At 43.4% G+C, this 17,736-nt stretch overlaps 1 protein-coding gene across 1 annotated transcript in view; it reads left to right on the forward strand.

Moving 5' to 3' along the window:
* Positions 1 to 1,582: 1,582 nt before the first annotated feature.
* Positions 1,583 to 17,736, forward strand: part of SDC2 (syndecan 2) — a 121,147-nt gene continuing 104,993 nt past the window's right edge. The window contains exon 1 of the mRNA XM_060128193.1: positions 1,583 to 2,104. Within this exon, the coding sequence (XP_059984176.1) occupies positions 2,045 to 2,104 (60 nt within the window). The 5' untranslated portion in view covers positions 1,583 to 2,044. The remainder of the gene's footprint in view (positions 2,105 to 17,736) is intronic.

Below are 17,736 nucleotides of genomic sequence, written 5' to 3' on the forward strand. Positions count from 1 at the left end.
CAGCTCAGTTTCTGTGGAATCAGAAACATCCTGATGTTACAACGCCCAGTCTCCTGATCTTTTTCTTTTCTTTCTTTTTTGCCTACTCTTCCATTTTTCCAAATTACCTCTTGGCTGCCAATGACTTAGATTTTGCTTGTTGGGAGCCTGGTAGTTGGGACTTAAAACCAAAGAGGCAGACGTCTCAGAGGTTGTGTTCTCTAAAATTCTCTCCAGTTCTCTAAATTTCTCTAAATTTCAAAACTTATATTTTGAAATATAAGTTCAAAAAATCTCAAGGTCTAGTATCTATATATCTACATCTATGTTTCTTAAAGACTCACAACTCTTATGCAGTATAGATTGAGTTTTAGATGAAAGTTTATCCAAGAAATATTTATTGTGTATCTTTATGCAGTCAGAATGAGAATACAGTGGTGAACAAGACAGAAAGATCCCTGGTTTCCTAGAGTGGGCATTCTAGGAGCAGAATGGCTCCATAGAATTATCTACTTCAGAAGTCAGAGAGAAAAATCGTGCTAGAAACTGGAAGGGAGTATGCATTTGCCATGTTCTGTAGTGTACTATAGACACAGAATTGAAAAAAAAAGATTTCACAGGAAAATATTTCAGGTAGATTACTTCCATTCAGGAAATACATGCTCATTATTTTCTTCAAACTTGAAATTACTTTTTCCTTTGAAGTTCTCTTAAATCTGTTATTATTCAGGATCTCTATCCAATTTCTCATCAAATTGCCCTATTTGTAGCTTCCAAACGTTAACACCTCTGTGCTGAAATGGAGCCTATAAAATGCGTTAGGGGCTTACACTGTGTGTGAGGCAAAAATGGTATTTAAGCCCTTAATGAAATTCTGAGCTTTGGAAAGTGTCGCATTTTGGGTTTATGGGAGTCTTCTTTCACTTCCTTTTTTTGGGGGGGGTGGGGTGGGGTTAGGGAGGGTGGGAAATACTCAATACACATTTAATATATTTATTGTCTTCTTTTTTAAAATACAATTTTCACGAACTAGCCATTGTATGAAAATTTCACATTGCTTGAAGGCATCTGTAAACTTCGTGTGTGTGTTTTTCCGACTCTCAAAGCAGTTTCTTCGTACTGGTCTGATTCTCACAGGCAGAAAAGCTAAACATGTCTCTCGTCGCTTCACCGATCTTTCTCCAGAAAAGTGAAAGTAAGGAGAAAAGAAAATAGAGAAAAAAGGAGCACGGAGGAGGAGAGAGAAAAAGGGGGAGAGAGTGTGGGGGGGGTGTAAGGGAGTCAGAAAATGAAGGAATACTAGAGCACTGGAGCACAGACTGCGGACGCGCAGACCCAGAGCAGCCACAGCGCGGAGCTGCTGGTGGCCACTGGCCCCCGGAGCTGCCAATCCGGGCGTAATCCTGTAGGAATTTCTCCCGGGTTTAGCTGGGAGTCACACTGCCGCCTCCGCTCCTCGAGACGCCGGGAGAAGCCCGGAGAAGCGGGCTCCGGAGGGAGGCTGGGAGCGGTAGGAGAAGAGGAGGAGGAGAAAGGGAGGAGGACCCTGGGAGGGAGGCGGCGGCGCGGGAGGAGGAGGGGCGCAGCCGCTGAGCCACTAGCTCCGCTCCGACGCGCTTCTCTTCAGATACTCCGGGAGCTCCAGCCGCGCGGATCAGGCGCTCCCACCGCTCTGTACCCAAACTTCAGCTGCAGCTACATTCCAGGGCACCTAATTTATTCCTCAAAAATCAGAAACGGAGCCGCGACACGGGGAAGGAGTCCGCGGAGGAGTACAACAACAGCAGAGCAAGAAGAGCTCCAGAGAGCTGCCTCACCGGAGCAACAGCTAGGCATCGGTTGTGTAGGAACCAACAAGTGAGAAGGCGCCGCGTTCCCGGAGCGCAGCCGCAGGCGCAGCAGGAGGAAGCGAGAGCCCGGAGCCCGAGCTCCCGAGCCCGAGCCGCGGTCGCTGCGGCTGCTCTGCTCCGGTCCTTCTGCGCAGGCTGCGCCGGGCGCTGGGCGAGAGACTTCGTTTTTCCCTCGTTGTAAAGCGGCGGCTGGGAGCAGCCGGGCCCCGGGGAATATGCGGCGCGCTTGGATCCTGCTCACCTTGGGCTTGGTGGCCTGCGTGTCGGCGGAGTCGGTGAGTGGGCCAGGCTGGGGACGCGCGCGCCGCTTAGGGTGCAGAGACCGAGCAGAGTCCGCAGAGCCCGCGGGGAATCGGGGGGCGCCACCTGGGGGATGCCCCCCACTCCCAGACGTGCCCCTCGGCCCCCGGGGATCTGCTGGGACAAATGAGCTCGCTCCTCCACTCCTCTCCCCCTTCGCTTCCCGCAGAAAAGCGCCGCTCGCTGGAGTTGTCCCGAGGTCCCCCGGGATGAGGGCAAGAGTACTGCAGTTTTGTCGAACCGCAGAGGCCCCTGAAGTCACTCCCAACTTCTTCGCAGTCGGAGGGTCTTGCTGCGTGGCCGGGAAGGACCGATGGGGAAGGGTGGCCGGAGAAAGGAAGCCCGGATAGGGCTGCGAGGGAACTGGTCCCCTCCGCGCGCTCCCCGAGACCCGGAGACGCCCTGGAAACTTTGGGGTCCCTTCTCCTGCACACCATCCCCCCCACCCAACCCCCACGCCAGCTTTCCTACTCGATTGAATGCAGGTTCTGGGGAGATGGGGCTCAGCTTTAAGAAACCCTTGAGTGTCCGGAGAGGAAAGTTTGCAAAAAGTTCTTTTGTTTGATGTTCCTCTGGCTGGGGCAAGGGAGCAGACACTACGTGGAAACGCTACCGGCGGAGGGCAGTCCTTGGTCCCGCGGTGGGTGAGCGGAACGCGCCCGAAAATGCCGGGGTGCGGGCCGCTGGACTCCCGGTGGTGCGGCGACCCGTGCTTCCTGCGAGGCGGGGGGCAGCTCGCGGGCCCTTAGGGACAGGGGGGCATTTCAGTATGGATTGCACTCGAGTGCAGCAGCGGGGCGAGGCGGGGTACTGTGACACTGTGATCGGCCTCGGGTCGATCGGCCTCGGGTCGCCCGGCCGCTCGGAGACCGAGGCTTCCATCCCGCCATGCTTGCTTGGGACCCGGCGGGAGTACCCCGAGGCCCGGAGGAGTCTCTTCTCCGGCGGGGCCGGCTGCGGGCACCCAGCCTCCCTCCCCGGCCTCGGCCGTGGGAACTTGGTTTCTCCTCCTCTGGGTCGCGTTTCGGGGGGTTGGAGCTTGTTTCCTTAAGACGCCCAATGAGCGCCCTCTAAAGAGAACTGCCTCCTGGGCTTTCACTTGTGCTTGGCGGCCCCTACCTGGGCGCCCTGAGCTTTGTCCGCGATCCCGTCTGCAGCCTCAGTGCGGTCCGGGGCCTCGGTTAGGGAGTGCAGCTGTTTCTGTCCCTTCCAGTTCCCCATATCTCCTCCCTTTGCCACCGAATAACTTGTCCATTTCTAATAAACTGAACCGCCTCTTCGAAGACAAATAATGTCATCTTTAGAGGTGGTTTTGTGAGTTTTTCCTCCTCTCCTTTGGCGTGTTATTTCTCCCTTCTCCCCCCACCCCAGCCCACTTTTTTGAGTTGATGCGATTTAGGATTGGGAAACCTCTTTGGCACTCAGCAGCAGATGGGCATTTTTCATCGGTGTGGGAGCCTCTGTGTGTGCTAGCAGGTGCCCAAACGTTAGGCAAGATTGGAGAGCAAGTAGGATTGTAAACTGAACACAGTAGATGAGAATATGGGTGCTCCGGCTGTAGAATAGAACTCCGAAACTTACCAGCATTTCTCTTTGGCAAATGATCGTTTTATCCCTTGGGATTGGTAATCTCCCAGCCAGTTATGAACTTTGGCTCTTTGCACACCGAAAGGGAGAGATTCTCTGTTTATTTCAGAAAAACATTATTGCTCATCTTGTTGCAAAACAGGGCAAAGGGAGAACTCCATCTAAAGATTTTCAGGAGAAGCCTGCCTGCCTAAAAAGCTGTACAGGATTAAGGAGGTCCCTTTTTTGCTGCGTCCTGTTCATAAATTTGCTAGAAAGTGTTGATGTTTGGGGATTCTAGAGGAATAATGTCTCCTTGGAGTTTTGCATAAATCTGACAGTGCTTCTTTTTTTTTTTAACATCTTTATTGGAGTATAATTGCTTTACAATGTTGTGTTAGTTTCTGCTGTATAACAAAGTGAATCATCTATATGTATACATATATCCCCATATCCCCTCCCTCTTGCGTCTCCCTCCCACCCTCCCTATCCCACCCCTCTAGGTGGACACAAAGCACCGAGCTGATCTCCCTCTGACAGTGCTTCTTAAGGAAGCTTTTTGGCTGAATTATACCTGTCTTCTCTGGTGACACCTCTACCCCCAACTCTGTGCCTTTGGGGTTCTAATATTTCTCATTTCCAACCAGAATTGGATGCTTTCCAAGTGAGCTGTTTCACTGTGGTAGATACTGTTTTCAGTAATTGGAATATCATTCAAAAGGGTGATTAGATATTTTTAAAATGTCAACTTGAAGACTGTAGCAGAGAGTCTTTGTTAGGCAGTGAGTCAATTTTTCTCAATAGAAGCTTTTTCAAGGCCCAGGCCAATAGTCCATTTAAATTACTTTGCAGCCTCTGTTTCCCATGTAGCGGCATAAATGTATGCGAAGTTGAAAGACTTCACTTTTCAACATTTAGTTATTAGAGTACCTTATTTCCAGTACTTCTAATTTTAATTGGAAAACTGCAACTGTTTTCTGGGAGTTAGAAGTAGTGATCATCTGAGCATAAAGCCTCTCATTTTTAAAAGGAAAAACATCTCCAGTTAGTGCATTCTTGAGTTTTATACTAAGTTCAAGGGGGGGAAAAAAAGAGGTTCTCAGCAACCAAGGCTCAAAGCTGTCTGTGGAAAGGAACTTGTGGCCCTGCCTTTCTGGACGCTGGAGACAGCAGGGCGAGCCTGGTCATGGCGGTGCATTTATACCTCCCACCGGCATGAGAGAGGAAAGACTGACAGAGTGTGGCAGTAGTGATATGCTGCTGCTTTTCTATCAATTTTTTACATGACTGTTTATCTTCAGAAATAATACATCGCAGACTGCCATAAACACGTAATTTGAACTGGAAGTATGTTTAAGAAAAGGAAGCGTTTTGAACTAGTGGAATGTTTTGCACATGCTTAGATGTGTCTAAATTAAAAGAAACTGTCAAGTCATTTGGACCCGTGCATTACGACTCAGTGTATTATGAAAGGCAGGCATTGGAAAGCTTGCATTTGAAGGAAAAATTAAATTGGAACCATATAACCTTTTGCAGTTCTTTAAAAAAATACATTTTGGCTGCTCCAGTAATCTGGCAAATCGTACTTGCTAGGGAATCTTAGAGAAATAAGGGCTCTTTCTCTGTTAGTTGGATATTAACAGTAGGTAGATGTCACTTGAGAAGGAAAGATCTTATTAAGGCCAGGCTTGTGGAAGATGGGCATACAGAGGAATTTGAGTACACGCTCCAACTCCTGCTTCTGGGACCTGGAACGTAAAATTTTGAAGGTGCTTGCCATTTGAGGAACTGTGGAATATAATTACACACAAGGCACCTTGAATAATCATTAGTTTGGAAGGGATTTCAAAAGATCATCTAATTTTTTACCTGCGTAGAACTAGTTCTCAAGTCTCCTAGAAGCCCCCAGAGACCTGACCGGCCAGCTTCAGGGGGCCCTGAGTCTCCTCAGGTTGGCAAAGCCTGAGGCTGACCGAGCCACACAGAGCCCGGCCAGCTCTGTCAATTCAGGTTTACAGGGAGTCCGGTGGCTTAACGCCACGGTGCTATCGGCATGTCAGCTGGCAGTGATCTTAGGTCATGTGAAGAATGTCATCTGAGTTTAGATTCTCACGAGATTGTCTCTCCTCCTTTGCCAAAAATCAACCCAAAAGATCTTGCCCATCGTTTTTTTCTTCCCAAGACAGAAGACCTGCTGTTCATGTCACTGTCGAAGGTACATTCCGGTATTTCAAAACCACCTAATTCTTTCATGCACCAGAAGCCAAAATAAAGTTTTAGAGAAAAGCAAGAAGTAATGAAGGAGAGCTTTCGCTGAAAACAAGCTACTCTTTTTTAGTCACCTCTGCCAGTACCATCATCTTAATTCTAGATTTGAATCGGATTTGAATCCTGAAGTCCCGTCCTTGACCCGTTCATCTTTGTTGACTTTCGTGACCAGTTGGCCACTATAGGTACCTACATGTTGTTCAGTCCATGATATTTATTCAGCATCTATTGTACTAAGTGCTCAGGATAAAGGCGTAATCCATCCAGGCAGCCCGGAAGTGTTCCCCTTCAGGTTCTTCTTTGTTGGCACCTTGCCAGCACGTGCCCCATGTCAGCAGCCTTGCCATTGCCCTTCCTGGCCCAGATGCTCACCTGCTGTTTGATTTACCCTGTACCACTTGGATTGTGTTTTCTTGTTATCATGGTGTGGAGTCCAAATACCTCTGCCAGATTTATTTGATGGTCCGGAATATCGCTCCTTCCTAGTTAGTCCCACCCCCCTGCCCCCATCCCTCTCCATCACGTCTCCCCGCCCTCGCCCACTCATCTCACTTTTGTGAACGCTCCCTGGACATAGCCACCTCTTCAGTGTTTCTCCTTTTAAATTCTGTTGACTCAGATCCAAGCTCCAGACAGCCTTTCATGCTGATCTAGCCATTGTTTTTCTCTTTCTGTAAATAGTAAGGCAGACTGACAATCAGAGTCAATGTAAGTATGTAAAAATAGAGATTTCAGGGCCTTCTAACAATCAGAAGCCTAAAGGGGGTCGGGGGATTTGTATTTTTATAAAGCATCTCAGATGATGCTAATGAATTAGCTACATTTGGGAACCACTGGTCTAGTCACACACTTTACCCCTTCTACGTGCTATTTTGTGTTAGTCCTGGGGCTCCCAGGGATAAGAAGCTTTGTGACCCTGTGGGACCAGCGTAGAGATAAAGGGTTTGGGTGGGGGAGATGTTGGTACTTTGCCACTTACTCCGTGTTAGGACTTGGACAAGATACTGACACTTTGAGTCACTTAAAAAAATACATATGTGCGTGTGCATATAAATTGCACCTGAGAATGCCTTTATAACAGGATTGTTGTGAGGCTAAAATAAGGGGGCATGGGAGTGGTACCTGAGGCACAGAAAGTAAGTGTTGTTTTTTCTCCTTCTTCTTTCTTGGGCTGTTTTCTTGACTATGAAATGAGAGAGCCATATATGACATTCTTGAGGCCCCTTAGCCCTCTGATGTTTTGGAGATTGGCACTATCTGAGGGGAAGGTCCTTGTTTCCACACCTTTGACCCCTGCAGTAAACACCTGTTGATGCTCTGTACTTAAGGGCAGGTGCCCATGGCTGGGGCAGTCAGGGTCAGTTGGTCCTGCTGAAGCTCCCCTTCGCTCTGGCCACTGAAGACAGTGTGGTCTGGGGTCAGCTGAATCTACCAGCTTGGGGGTGGACCTGGGTTAGTTTGCAAGTTTTGACTCTCGACCTCAGTTTCATCAACATTGTGGTGTTGAAGAATAAAAAGACAAATCCAGTGCCTCCCATCAGTGTACATTCCTGCTTCCTCCCGTGTCCATGTCCTTTGGCTGAGTTGAAATTCTAGCAGGTCGGAAGGAGAGAGTTACAGCGGCATCGCATGCTTAAGTGCCACTGGGTATCTAGAATGAGGTGGCACGGGAGGTCAGGGAATGTTGGGCAGCTGTGAGTAGCAATAGTGAGGATTTTTATTTTGTAAGAGTAGAAATGCATGAAAGAATTTCTTCTCTTAGCAATTTGAGATGTGGGTCCTACTATTAAAAATCTCCATTGCATTTTGATGAGTCTGTTTCTAGGGCAACATCAGTTTTAACAATAAGGCTAGAGGGGTGATTGCCTCTGAGTAGGAAAGGATACGGTTGAAATAGACTGTGTACATCTGTTTTTCTTGGGTATCTCAAAGAATTGGTGGGACTAGGAGAAAGTCATTGGAGATTTCCCATTTGAATCAGCAGTGAGGCCAACTGGAACCCCAGTCGGTGATGTGAGAGTCAGGTCATGGTGTTGGACTCCAAGCTATAGAAAAATATTATTAAAGACAAGATATGTTTTCACATTTCTCTCCTCTGTTGTTGAATCTGTTTTGTGAAAAATGTCACAAAGATGCAGTAAAATGTGTCCTTTACAAAGCATTTTGATGTTTTCTTATCTTTATACAGGTATGTTAAATACAAATAGTACAGATGTCTAAGGAATATGTACAATTAATAGAGGTTAGTCTCACGGTAAGAAGGACACACGGAGCAAGATATACAAATATTAAAGGAAAATTATATTTTTAAAGTTCTTATCATAAAAAGAGTAAGAGTTAAATATGTATTTTTGTACAATGTATTGTTAAATATAAAGATAGTGAAAATAAATGTACAGAATTGAAGGCAAAAGAGAGGCTTTGCACACATGTAATTAACAATCTTAATCCCTGTGGGACCTCAGCTTTCCCATCTATAAAATGATAAAGGGAACTAGAAGAACTTTCTGTCTTTAATATTTATTTTTTTCTATATGCTTCAGGGTATGGTTGGAGCAATGTTAAGATTAACCTAATCAATAAGTAATTATTAAGCTCCTGCCAAATACTTACTATTTTATTACTGGAGCAAGAAATTTATTCACATTACAGAAATGTAATGCTACTGGTAAAATGCTGGTGGTAATCAGTTAACTTGAGCTAACTGTTCACCGTGTACTGGGATTATATACATTGCTCTGAATATTCATGATCTAATATCTAGTGTTTTCCCATATATTTTCTGATATAAGCTAATGTAGCAGGAAGAGCAGCTGATGTGATGGAACTCACTTTCATTCTAGAAAAAAGACAACATGACTTGTTGATGTCATCTGGAGGGCTTTTGAAGCATAAGCCACTGAGGGTCTCAGGCTTCTCATTTGGTTTCTGGCCTTGACCTTCATTTCCAGAGAGGGGCCTTTAACTGCCTTCCCTTTGGTTCCTTTCTATAGCACCGGAGCCCAGCGTCAGTGCTGTAGAGACCATAGCAAGAGTCTAAATGAGCAGGCAGTATGGTACAGTGGTTCAGAGACTGGGCACTGGAGTTAAGACTTGCCTGGGTTAGAATCCACTTACTGTGTAAACTTGGGCAAGTTTCTAAACCTCTCTGTGCTCAGTTTTCTCATCTGTAAAATGGAATATCATCAAATAGGTTCTTAGGATTACGTGGGACAGAACACACTGGAGCTTTTAACACAGCGGCATCTTCACACTCTGTGTCACATGTTAGTTACTCGTATTCTGTTTTCTGCTTCCCTAAAGAGTGGGGGCTTGACACTCTATGGGCACATCTGATAAGCTCCAGCCCAGAGGGTGGCCTGGAAACTACACGATTGAGCCTGCGTTTTCATAGCTGGGGTTCTTTCCCTGACTTGGGGAGGCCTAGCTCTACCTCGAGATACTGGGGACATTTTTGTGTAGATATACTGGGAGATACTGTGGGTTTGGTTCCAGACCACCACAAAAAAGCAAAGATTGCAATAAAGCGAATATCACAATAAAGTGAGCCACAGTTTTTTGGTTTCCCAGTGCATATAAAAGTATGTTTATACTATACTGTATTCTGTTAAATGTAGTGTGTTGTGTCTAAAAAAAGCAGTGTACATTATCGTAATTAAAAAATATTTTATTGCTAAAAATGCTAACCATCATGTGAGCCTTCAGCGAATTGTAATCTTTTTGCCAGTGGAGGGTCTTGCCTGGATGTTGGTGGTTGCTGACTGATCAGGGTGGTGGTTACTGAAGGCTGGGGTGACTGTGGGAATTTCTTAAAATACGACAACAGTGAAGTTTGCCGCATAGGTTGACTCTTCCTTTCATGATTTCTCTGTAGTATTTGGTGCTGTATGATAATTTTACCCACAGTAGAACTTCTTTCAAAACTGGAGTCAATCCTGTCATACCCTGGTGCTGCTGTATCAACTTGGTTTATGTCATATTCTAAATCCTTTGTTGTCATTTCAACGATCTTCACCAGGAGTAGATTCTATCTCAAGAAACCACTTTCCTTGCTCATCCGTAAGAAGCAACTCCCCATCCATTCACGTTTTATCATGAGAGTGCAGCAATTCACTCATATCGTCAGGTCCCACTTCTAATTCTAGTTCTCTTGCTATTTCCACCACATGTGCAATTACTTCCTCCACTGAAGTCTTGAGCCCCTCAAAGTCATCCCCTCAAAGGGTTGGAATCAACTTCTTCCAAACTCCTGTGAATGTTGATATTTTAACAAATGTTCTTAATGGCATCTAGAATGGTGAATCCATTCCAGAAGGTTTTCAATTTGCTTTGTCCAGATCCGTCAGAGGAATCACTGTCTATGGCCCTACAAAATGTGTTTTTTAAATAGTAAGACATGAAAGTTGAAATGATCCATGGGCTGCAAAATGGATGTTGTGCTTGTAGGCATGAAAACAACATTACTCTCTTTGTACATCTTCATCAGAGCTCTTGGGTGACCAGGTGCATTGTCAATGAACAGTAATATTTTGAAAGGAACCTTTTTTTTCTGAGCAGTAGGTCTCAACAGTGGGCTTAAGATTAAGTAAACCATGTTGTAAACAGATGTGCTGTCATCCAGGCTTTGTGATTCCATTTGCAGAGCACAGGCAGAGTAGATTTAACATAATTCTTAAGGGCCGTAAAATTTTCTGAATGGTAGATGAGCATTGGCTTCAGCTTTAAGTCACCAGCTGCATTAACTCCTAACAAGGGAGTCAGCCTATCCTTTGAAACTTTGAAACGAGGCACTGACTTCTCCTCTGTAGCTATGCAAGTCCCAGATGGCATCTTCTTCCAATAGAAGGCTGTTTCATCTACATGGAAAATCTGTGGTTTAGTGTAGCCACCTTCATGAATTATCTCAGATCTTCTGGATAACTTGCTGCAGCTTCTACATCAGCACTTGCCGCTTCACTTTGTACTTTTACGTTACGGAGACGTCTTCTTTCCTTAAACCTCATGAACCAACCTCTGCTAGCTTCAAACTTTTCTTCTGCGGCTTCCTCACCTTTCTCAGCCTTCATAGACTCGAAGAGAGTCAGGGCCTTGCCCTGGATTAAGCTTTGGCTTAAGGGAATGTTGTGTCTGGTTTGACCTTCTAACCAGACCGTTAAACTTTCTCCATATCAGCAATAAGGTTGTTTTGCTTTGTTATCATTTGTGTGTTCACCTGAGTAGCACTTTCATTTCCTTTAAGAACTTTTTCTTTGCTTTCACAGCTTGGCTAACTGTTTGGCACAAGAGGCCTAGCTTTCGGCCTCCCTCGGCTTTTGAGATGCCTTCCTCACTAAGCTTAATCATGTCTAGCCTTTGATTTAAAGTGAGAGACTCTTTCACTTGAACATGTAGAGGCCACTGTAGGGTTATTAATTGGCCTAATTTCTATATTGTTGTATCTCAGGGGATAGGGGGGCCAGAGGAGAGGGAGAGAGATGGGGAACTTCTCCGTGGAGCAGTCAGAATACATCCAACAGTTATTAAGTTTGTGGTTTTATATGGCCGAGGCTCGTCCCCAAAACAATTACAACGGTAACATCAAAGATCACTGATCACAGATCACCATAACAAATATATTACTAATGAAAATGTTTGAATATTGTGAGAATTACCAAAATGTGACACAGAGACACGAAGTGAGCAAAAGCTGGTGGAAAACTGGCGCCGATAGACTTGCGAGACATAGGGTTGCTGCGAACCTTTAATTTAAAAAAAATGCTATATCTTTGAAGCACAATAAAACAAAGTATGCCTGTACTCACCCTTTTCTCTAAATGTGGGTGATGTGAGAGAATATGTCATTGATTATTTCTGGCCCATTAAAAGTTTCTCCAGTAATTTTATCTTTACAAATCTCTCCAAAGGAAATAATCGTAGCTGGGTAAATGTATTTATTGAAGCTTTACTTATAATAGTTAAAAAAATGGAAACAACCTACGTGTATAATACTAGAGGAATGGTTAAATAAAAGATTCTAAATTATACATGAATTATCATACAACCATTAAAAATATATTGGAAGAACGTTTATAACTTGGAAACTCTTTTTATAATAGAAAAAAAAGTCAGACATAAAACTATGTATAGACAACATTGTAAATCAATGATACTTTAATAAGAAAACTATGTATAGTAAAACCCTGGTTATACTGAATAAATTTAAATATATCTACACATATATGTACATACTGTGTATTTATGTATCCACAAACCTGTGCATTGATGAAATTGCATAGAACTAAATACACACAGACGCAAACACAAATGAGTACAGGTAAAACTGGGGAAAACTGGGGCTTCCCTGGTGGCGCAGTGGTTGAGAGTCCGCCTGCCGATGCAGGGGACACAGGTTCGTGCCCCGGTCCAGGAAGATCCCACATACCACGGAGCGGCTAGGCCTGTGAGCCATGGCCGCTGAGCCTATGCGTCCGGAGCCTGTGCTCGGCACTGGGAGAGGCCACAAGAGTGAGAGGCCCGCGTACCGCAAAAATAACCCAAAAAACCTGGGGAAATCTGAATAAGATTGGTCAATTGTATCAATGTCAGTGTCCTTGTTTTTATATTTATAAAATGGTACCACTGGGGTAAACTGGGTAAAGGGTACCAGAAGTCTCTGTGTTATTTCTTACAACTGCATGTGAATCTACAATTATCTCAACAAAAAATTCCATTAAAAAAAATGGCACCAGGGGACTTCCCTAGCAGTCCAGTGGTTGAGACTTCGCCTTCCAATGCAGGGGGTGCGAGTTCGATCCCTGGTCAGGGAGCTAAGATCCCACATGCCTCACGGCCAAAAAAGCCAAAACATAAAAAATATTGTAACAAAAATTCAATAAAGGCTTTAAAAAAATGGTCCACATCAAAAAAAAAGAAAAAAAAACCTTAAAAAAATGCCACCAGACCTAGATGGTTTTACAAATAAGTTTTGCTGATCCTTCAAGGAACAGATACTTGTTCCAAAGCTTAGAGAATGACGGAAGATTTCATGAGGTTGGCATTATTCTGTGTCAAAACCAGACAAGGAAAGCACAAGAAAACAAATCTTTAGGCCAGTTTCACTTGTGATCATAGATGCCAAATTTTTATTTTATTTATTTACTTTTTAAACATCTTCATTGGAGTATAATTGCTTTACAATGGTGTGTTCGTTTCTGCTTTATAACAAAGTGAATCAGATATACATATATCCCCATATCTCCTCCCCCTTGCATCTCCCTCCCACCCTCCCTGTCCCACAATTTTAAATAGAATGTTATCAAACCGAGTACAGCAGCTTATTAAAAGAATAATGATGAGTTCAAGTAGGGTTTATCCAAGGAATGCTTTAGCATCAGAAAGCAATGCAGTTATTAACAGTTTAAGGGAGATAACAGTATGGTCATCTCAACAGATTCAGAAAAGCATCTGATAAAAATTTACAAAACTGTTAATATAAAGGTCTAATATCTGGTTAACTGAAGGCTTACTGTATTAGGGTTAGTACATCTGTGCTGAAGACTCAATACATTTGACATGTTTAGGAACCAAAAAGCCACTGTGTACTGAGTTGTTAGGCAACAGTCTCTGCATGGATGACAGGTGTGTGACAGTGCAGTAAATTATGGGTCATAACATATATAGATCCTAATTCACATTAAGTTGTAGTTCTAGCATTGTCATGTTTCACTTGTGTGCCCTCCCAAATTAAGATAACACAGGAGATGATATTGAAGGGTATGATGATGAGTCAGGTATGCTGTAGTTCAGTTTCTGGTATTACCACCTAAAAGCCACATGACCTTGGGGAAGTTTCTTATCATCTCTGAGCTCGTTTTTCTCAGTGTAAAATTGGGAATTATAATATTTTGCTTTTGGGTTAATTTTGAAGATTAGCTTCAATAATGACTGAAAACTTTTAACAAAAAACCTGACCCAAAGTAGGTGCTATAAACTCATTTGATCCTCTTTCCTTTCAGCTTTAAGTTTCATGATTCCCAAGTATATTATATATGCACAAATATGTATGCATGTTTCTTGTTTCTTGCTTGCATTCTGACCCTTGGCACCAAGGGACATATATATATATATATATATATATTTTTTGTACGCGGGCCTTTCACTGTTGTGGCCTCTCCTGTTGCGGAGCACAGGCTCCGGATGCGCAGGCTCAGCGGCCGTGGCTCACGGGCCCAGCCGCTCCGTGGCATGTGGGATCTTCCAGGACCGGGGGCGCGAACCCGCGTCCCCTGGATAGGCAGGCGGACTCTCAACCACTGTGCCACCAGGGAAGCCCACCAAGGGACATGTATTTTCACACATTTATGACCAGTTTATTTTTCACCAAGCAGGGTGTGATGCTGAATTATATTTTTTCTTTCCTGCATCATCCGTTTCCTGGATTACATTCAAGTAAAGCTCAAAATAGACTTGCATACGGGTCGGAAATTTAGTTGAGATTTGAAAAATCTAACATAGAACTTGGGATTATAATTGTAAAATGCTTAAAGGAGGTCTTATAAACACTGATTTATCTGTTAGGTTTACTAATGAATTAAAATCTTAACTTCATTTATGTCTCACCTCTGAACTCATTTAGATAAGAGTGCAGAGTATTTTGGTTTGAGTATTTTGTTTATTTTTGAGTTGATTCGATTTTGTAATTGTCCTGATTAGTTATTGGATGAAGTTTTATATTTGGTAAGTCAGTTAATAGTTAGTTAACTCATGTTACTGCACATCAAACAAGGGCAAAGCTCTTGCTTGTCTTGCAGATTAAAAAGAAATGACATGATACCTACCTTCAAGCAACTATTATCTACCTTTTGATTGTTTAGGGTAATTGCACCTGGGTTGAGCCCATATTTAACATATGCATTCTTTGTAAACTATGGATCAGTTTGTTTTTGTCTGAATCTAGTTAAATGTATCTAGCAATCAAAACTGCACAAGAACTACAGTTGAGAAGGATAAGAAGAACCCCTTGTAGAAGAGAAGTTACTGCTTTCTTAGAAAAAAGCCTTCTCTGAAGTGGCACAGTGTGCTAGAGAGAAACCAGAATTAGACACTGGATTTTCATACTTTTTAGTTTTCCTTCACCTGCTCTGCAAGCAAAGACTTCCAAATATTAAAATGTACAAAAGACACGAAAAGCAAGAAATTGTTTAGAACCTGTATAGGCTATTGATATTTATATTATGGGAGAAAGAAATCTTACATTTCATCCAGTTTAATTCTCCATACTTTATAAGCTTTGGACTCTTAAAGGGGAGAGCTAGACCTTATACTATGTGTTCAGTTGATCAAATAGTCTTAGCTGATGAATGAAAGAGGTATACAAGTATTGGGATGATTTTCACTGTGTTCTTTTGGATTCTGCCTTTTCAGTATGTAACAATGGGTTTTGGAGCTAAAATTGACTTGTCCAAGATCACATAGTTAGTTAGTGGTGGAGTTACACGTTGGGCCCAGGCTATCTGATTTGTTGCTGTTTTCTTCTTACCATAACACATTCCCTTTTTGGTTCCGTCCTCTCCCTTATTCCCTACACTAATGATTAGCACCTAATACACTTAATTCTGCCACGTTTGATAAATAAATGAAATTCCAAGTGGAACATACATTATATGTTATATACTCTGCATCAGTGTGTTTTGCACAAAATGAATATTTAAAGTGATGTTGAGATAATTTCAGAATTTCCAGCAAAAGATGTGCTCCTGCTAACTTCTTTATTGTCTGTGCACCTTTGGGCTGATTAGGGGAGGAGGCCTGAGAGCACTAGGATCTGGAAGACCCAGAGAGAGAGAGACTGAAGTCAAGTTGATTTGTAAATCTTGGGAAGATTGTGGAGACTTGCAGGCAGAAAAGGAGATAAAAACTTCATGGAGATAAGAATCAAAACTGGAAGCGAAATCCTCATGAATTACTACCACATTTTATGTAGGTAGCAAACTGCTGTTGTAGGTTGAGGGGAGAAGAACATTCTTTGGATTTTTATACTAAAATTATGTCAGAGCCTTCAGGGAAAAATGTCTGTGGAACTGAGGGCCCAGGTAGAAGCACTTTTTGCCAGCATTGGATAACCTTCTAACATTTTTCTCTTGAGTACTGACGTCAATCTTAGTGTAATAACATGAATATATTTGAGTCCTAGTTTTTCAGAAAATAAGTCTGTGGGATGATATTTTTAAGAATTGAATTTTGTTAAAGACAATAACATGAGAAATTACTACAGTGATCTCCTACTGTGTGCTTAGAACTATGGTAGGCATTTCCCATTTATTGCCTATAATTGTCTCACAACTGCTAGGCGGTATTACTTGCCATAGCTGTATTTTAGGTGACAGAGCAGAAGTCAGATCCTCAGTTTTTCTAGCTTTAAATAGCCCTGGCTTGATACTGTAATCTTTCAAGAGAGCAGTGAGAGGGTTTAAATGTATAATCACTTTTTAAAGCAATCTGATGGGTGCAGCCCCCGTTAGTGATGGGTCAGACCCTTCCTTTGCATTGTTGGGCTAATATTCTAGGTCACACATTTCCTGATTTCTTTACCAACATTTAGCATCTTACCTCAAAGGCTTCTCTCCCCAAGCTTCTGTCTATGGAGAGAATGGGAGAACTGAGTGTAGAATGAATAGGAATCTCTTTAAATACCAGATCTGCTGGTGTCTGGCTGTAGGGCTTTCAGCAGGTTGCTTAGTCTCTCTGGGCCTCAGTTTTCTCATCTGTGAAAAGAAGATGAGTCACAGTAGCAGCTCATCGAGATGCTATGAGGATTAGAGTTCCTGCACGTCCAGCATTTAGGAGAGTGCCTGGTGTAGAATAGGCGCTAGCCTCCTGCTGACGCTAATTGAAATGGATGGCTAATTAGGTGTGCTGATCAAAGAAGAAAGCATCCTCTTTTGCGGTTTTGAAACTGAGACAGAGAAGAATGATGGTGCCACTGACCAGACGGGAAAGACAAAAGGAGAGGCTGAATTGTTTTCTTTTTCTTTGTAGCTGTTGTTTTTTGGTGAAAAGAGGTGGTGTTTTACCTCCTCAGCTCTTGTTTTCATCTGGAGAGTGAAGAGCAGGTTCTAGGTCAGTGGTTCTCAGCTTTTCCTGCACATTCAACTCATTCAGGGAGCTTTTCAAAGCTCTCTGTACCTGAGCCCCACCCAGAACCAATTAAACCAGAATCTCTGGGGATGGGGCCCAGCCAGCTGGAAAGCTCCCCAGGTGATTCTAACTTCTAGAAGATTTGAGAAGAGAACTGTTTTGGGTGCTTTTGTCATCTCCTCCAGCTCCAGAGGAAGTCGGGCACTCAAGATTTTGTCTTCTTAAACCATGCCCTCCACTGCCTGTGACCCAGCCGCGTGGAATACAGTGGCTTCCCAGCACAGTCTAAGCTGTGTAGAATTGGGAAGTGCTCGCTCCATCCGAGCTTTTTCCTCTTCTGCCCTTCTCTTCAACATCTCTTTCTCTTGGGTTATACTCTTCTGATAATTATGTTGGTGGACTAGGATGCCATTTGAGAGGTCTTTAGACAGAAGATTATACATGTATAAATGAAATTCATCTAAGGATGTCTTAAAAAATGTGAAATATTTCCCTTGCCTTTTGAAAACTCTGCTTGGTGGAACAAAGGATGCCTGTCCTCTTGGCCTGGTTGCAGAAAAGCATGTTGGGTCAGCTTATTAGATTTGCCTGAGTTCACGCTTTGAGCAGAGAGATGGTGTGTTTTACTGATTGAAAATGTATTCTAGGGCTTGTCTGA

The sequence above is a fragment of the Lagenorhynchus albirostris genome, chromosome 17, assembly GCF_949774975.1.
Source record: "Lagenorhynchus albirostris chromosome 17, mLagAlb1.1, whole genome shotgun sequence".
Lineage (NCBI taxonomy): Eukaryota > Metazoa > Chordata > Mammalia > Artiodactyla > Delphinidae > Lagenorhynchus > Lagenorhynchus albirostris.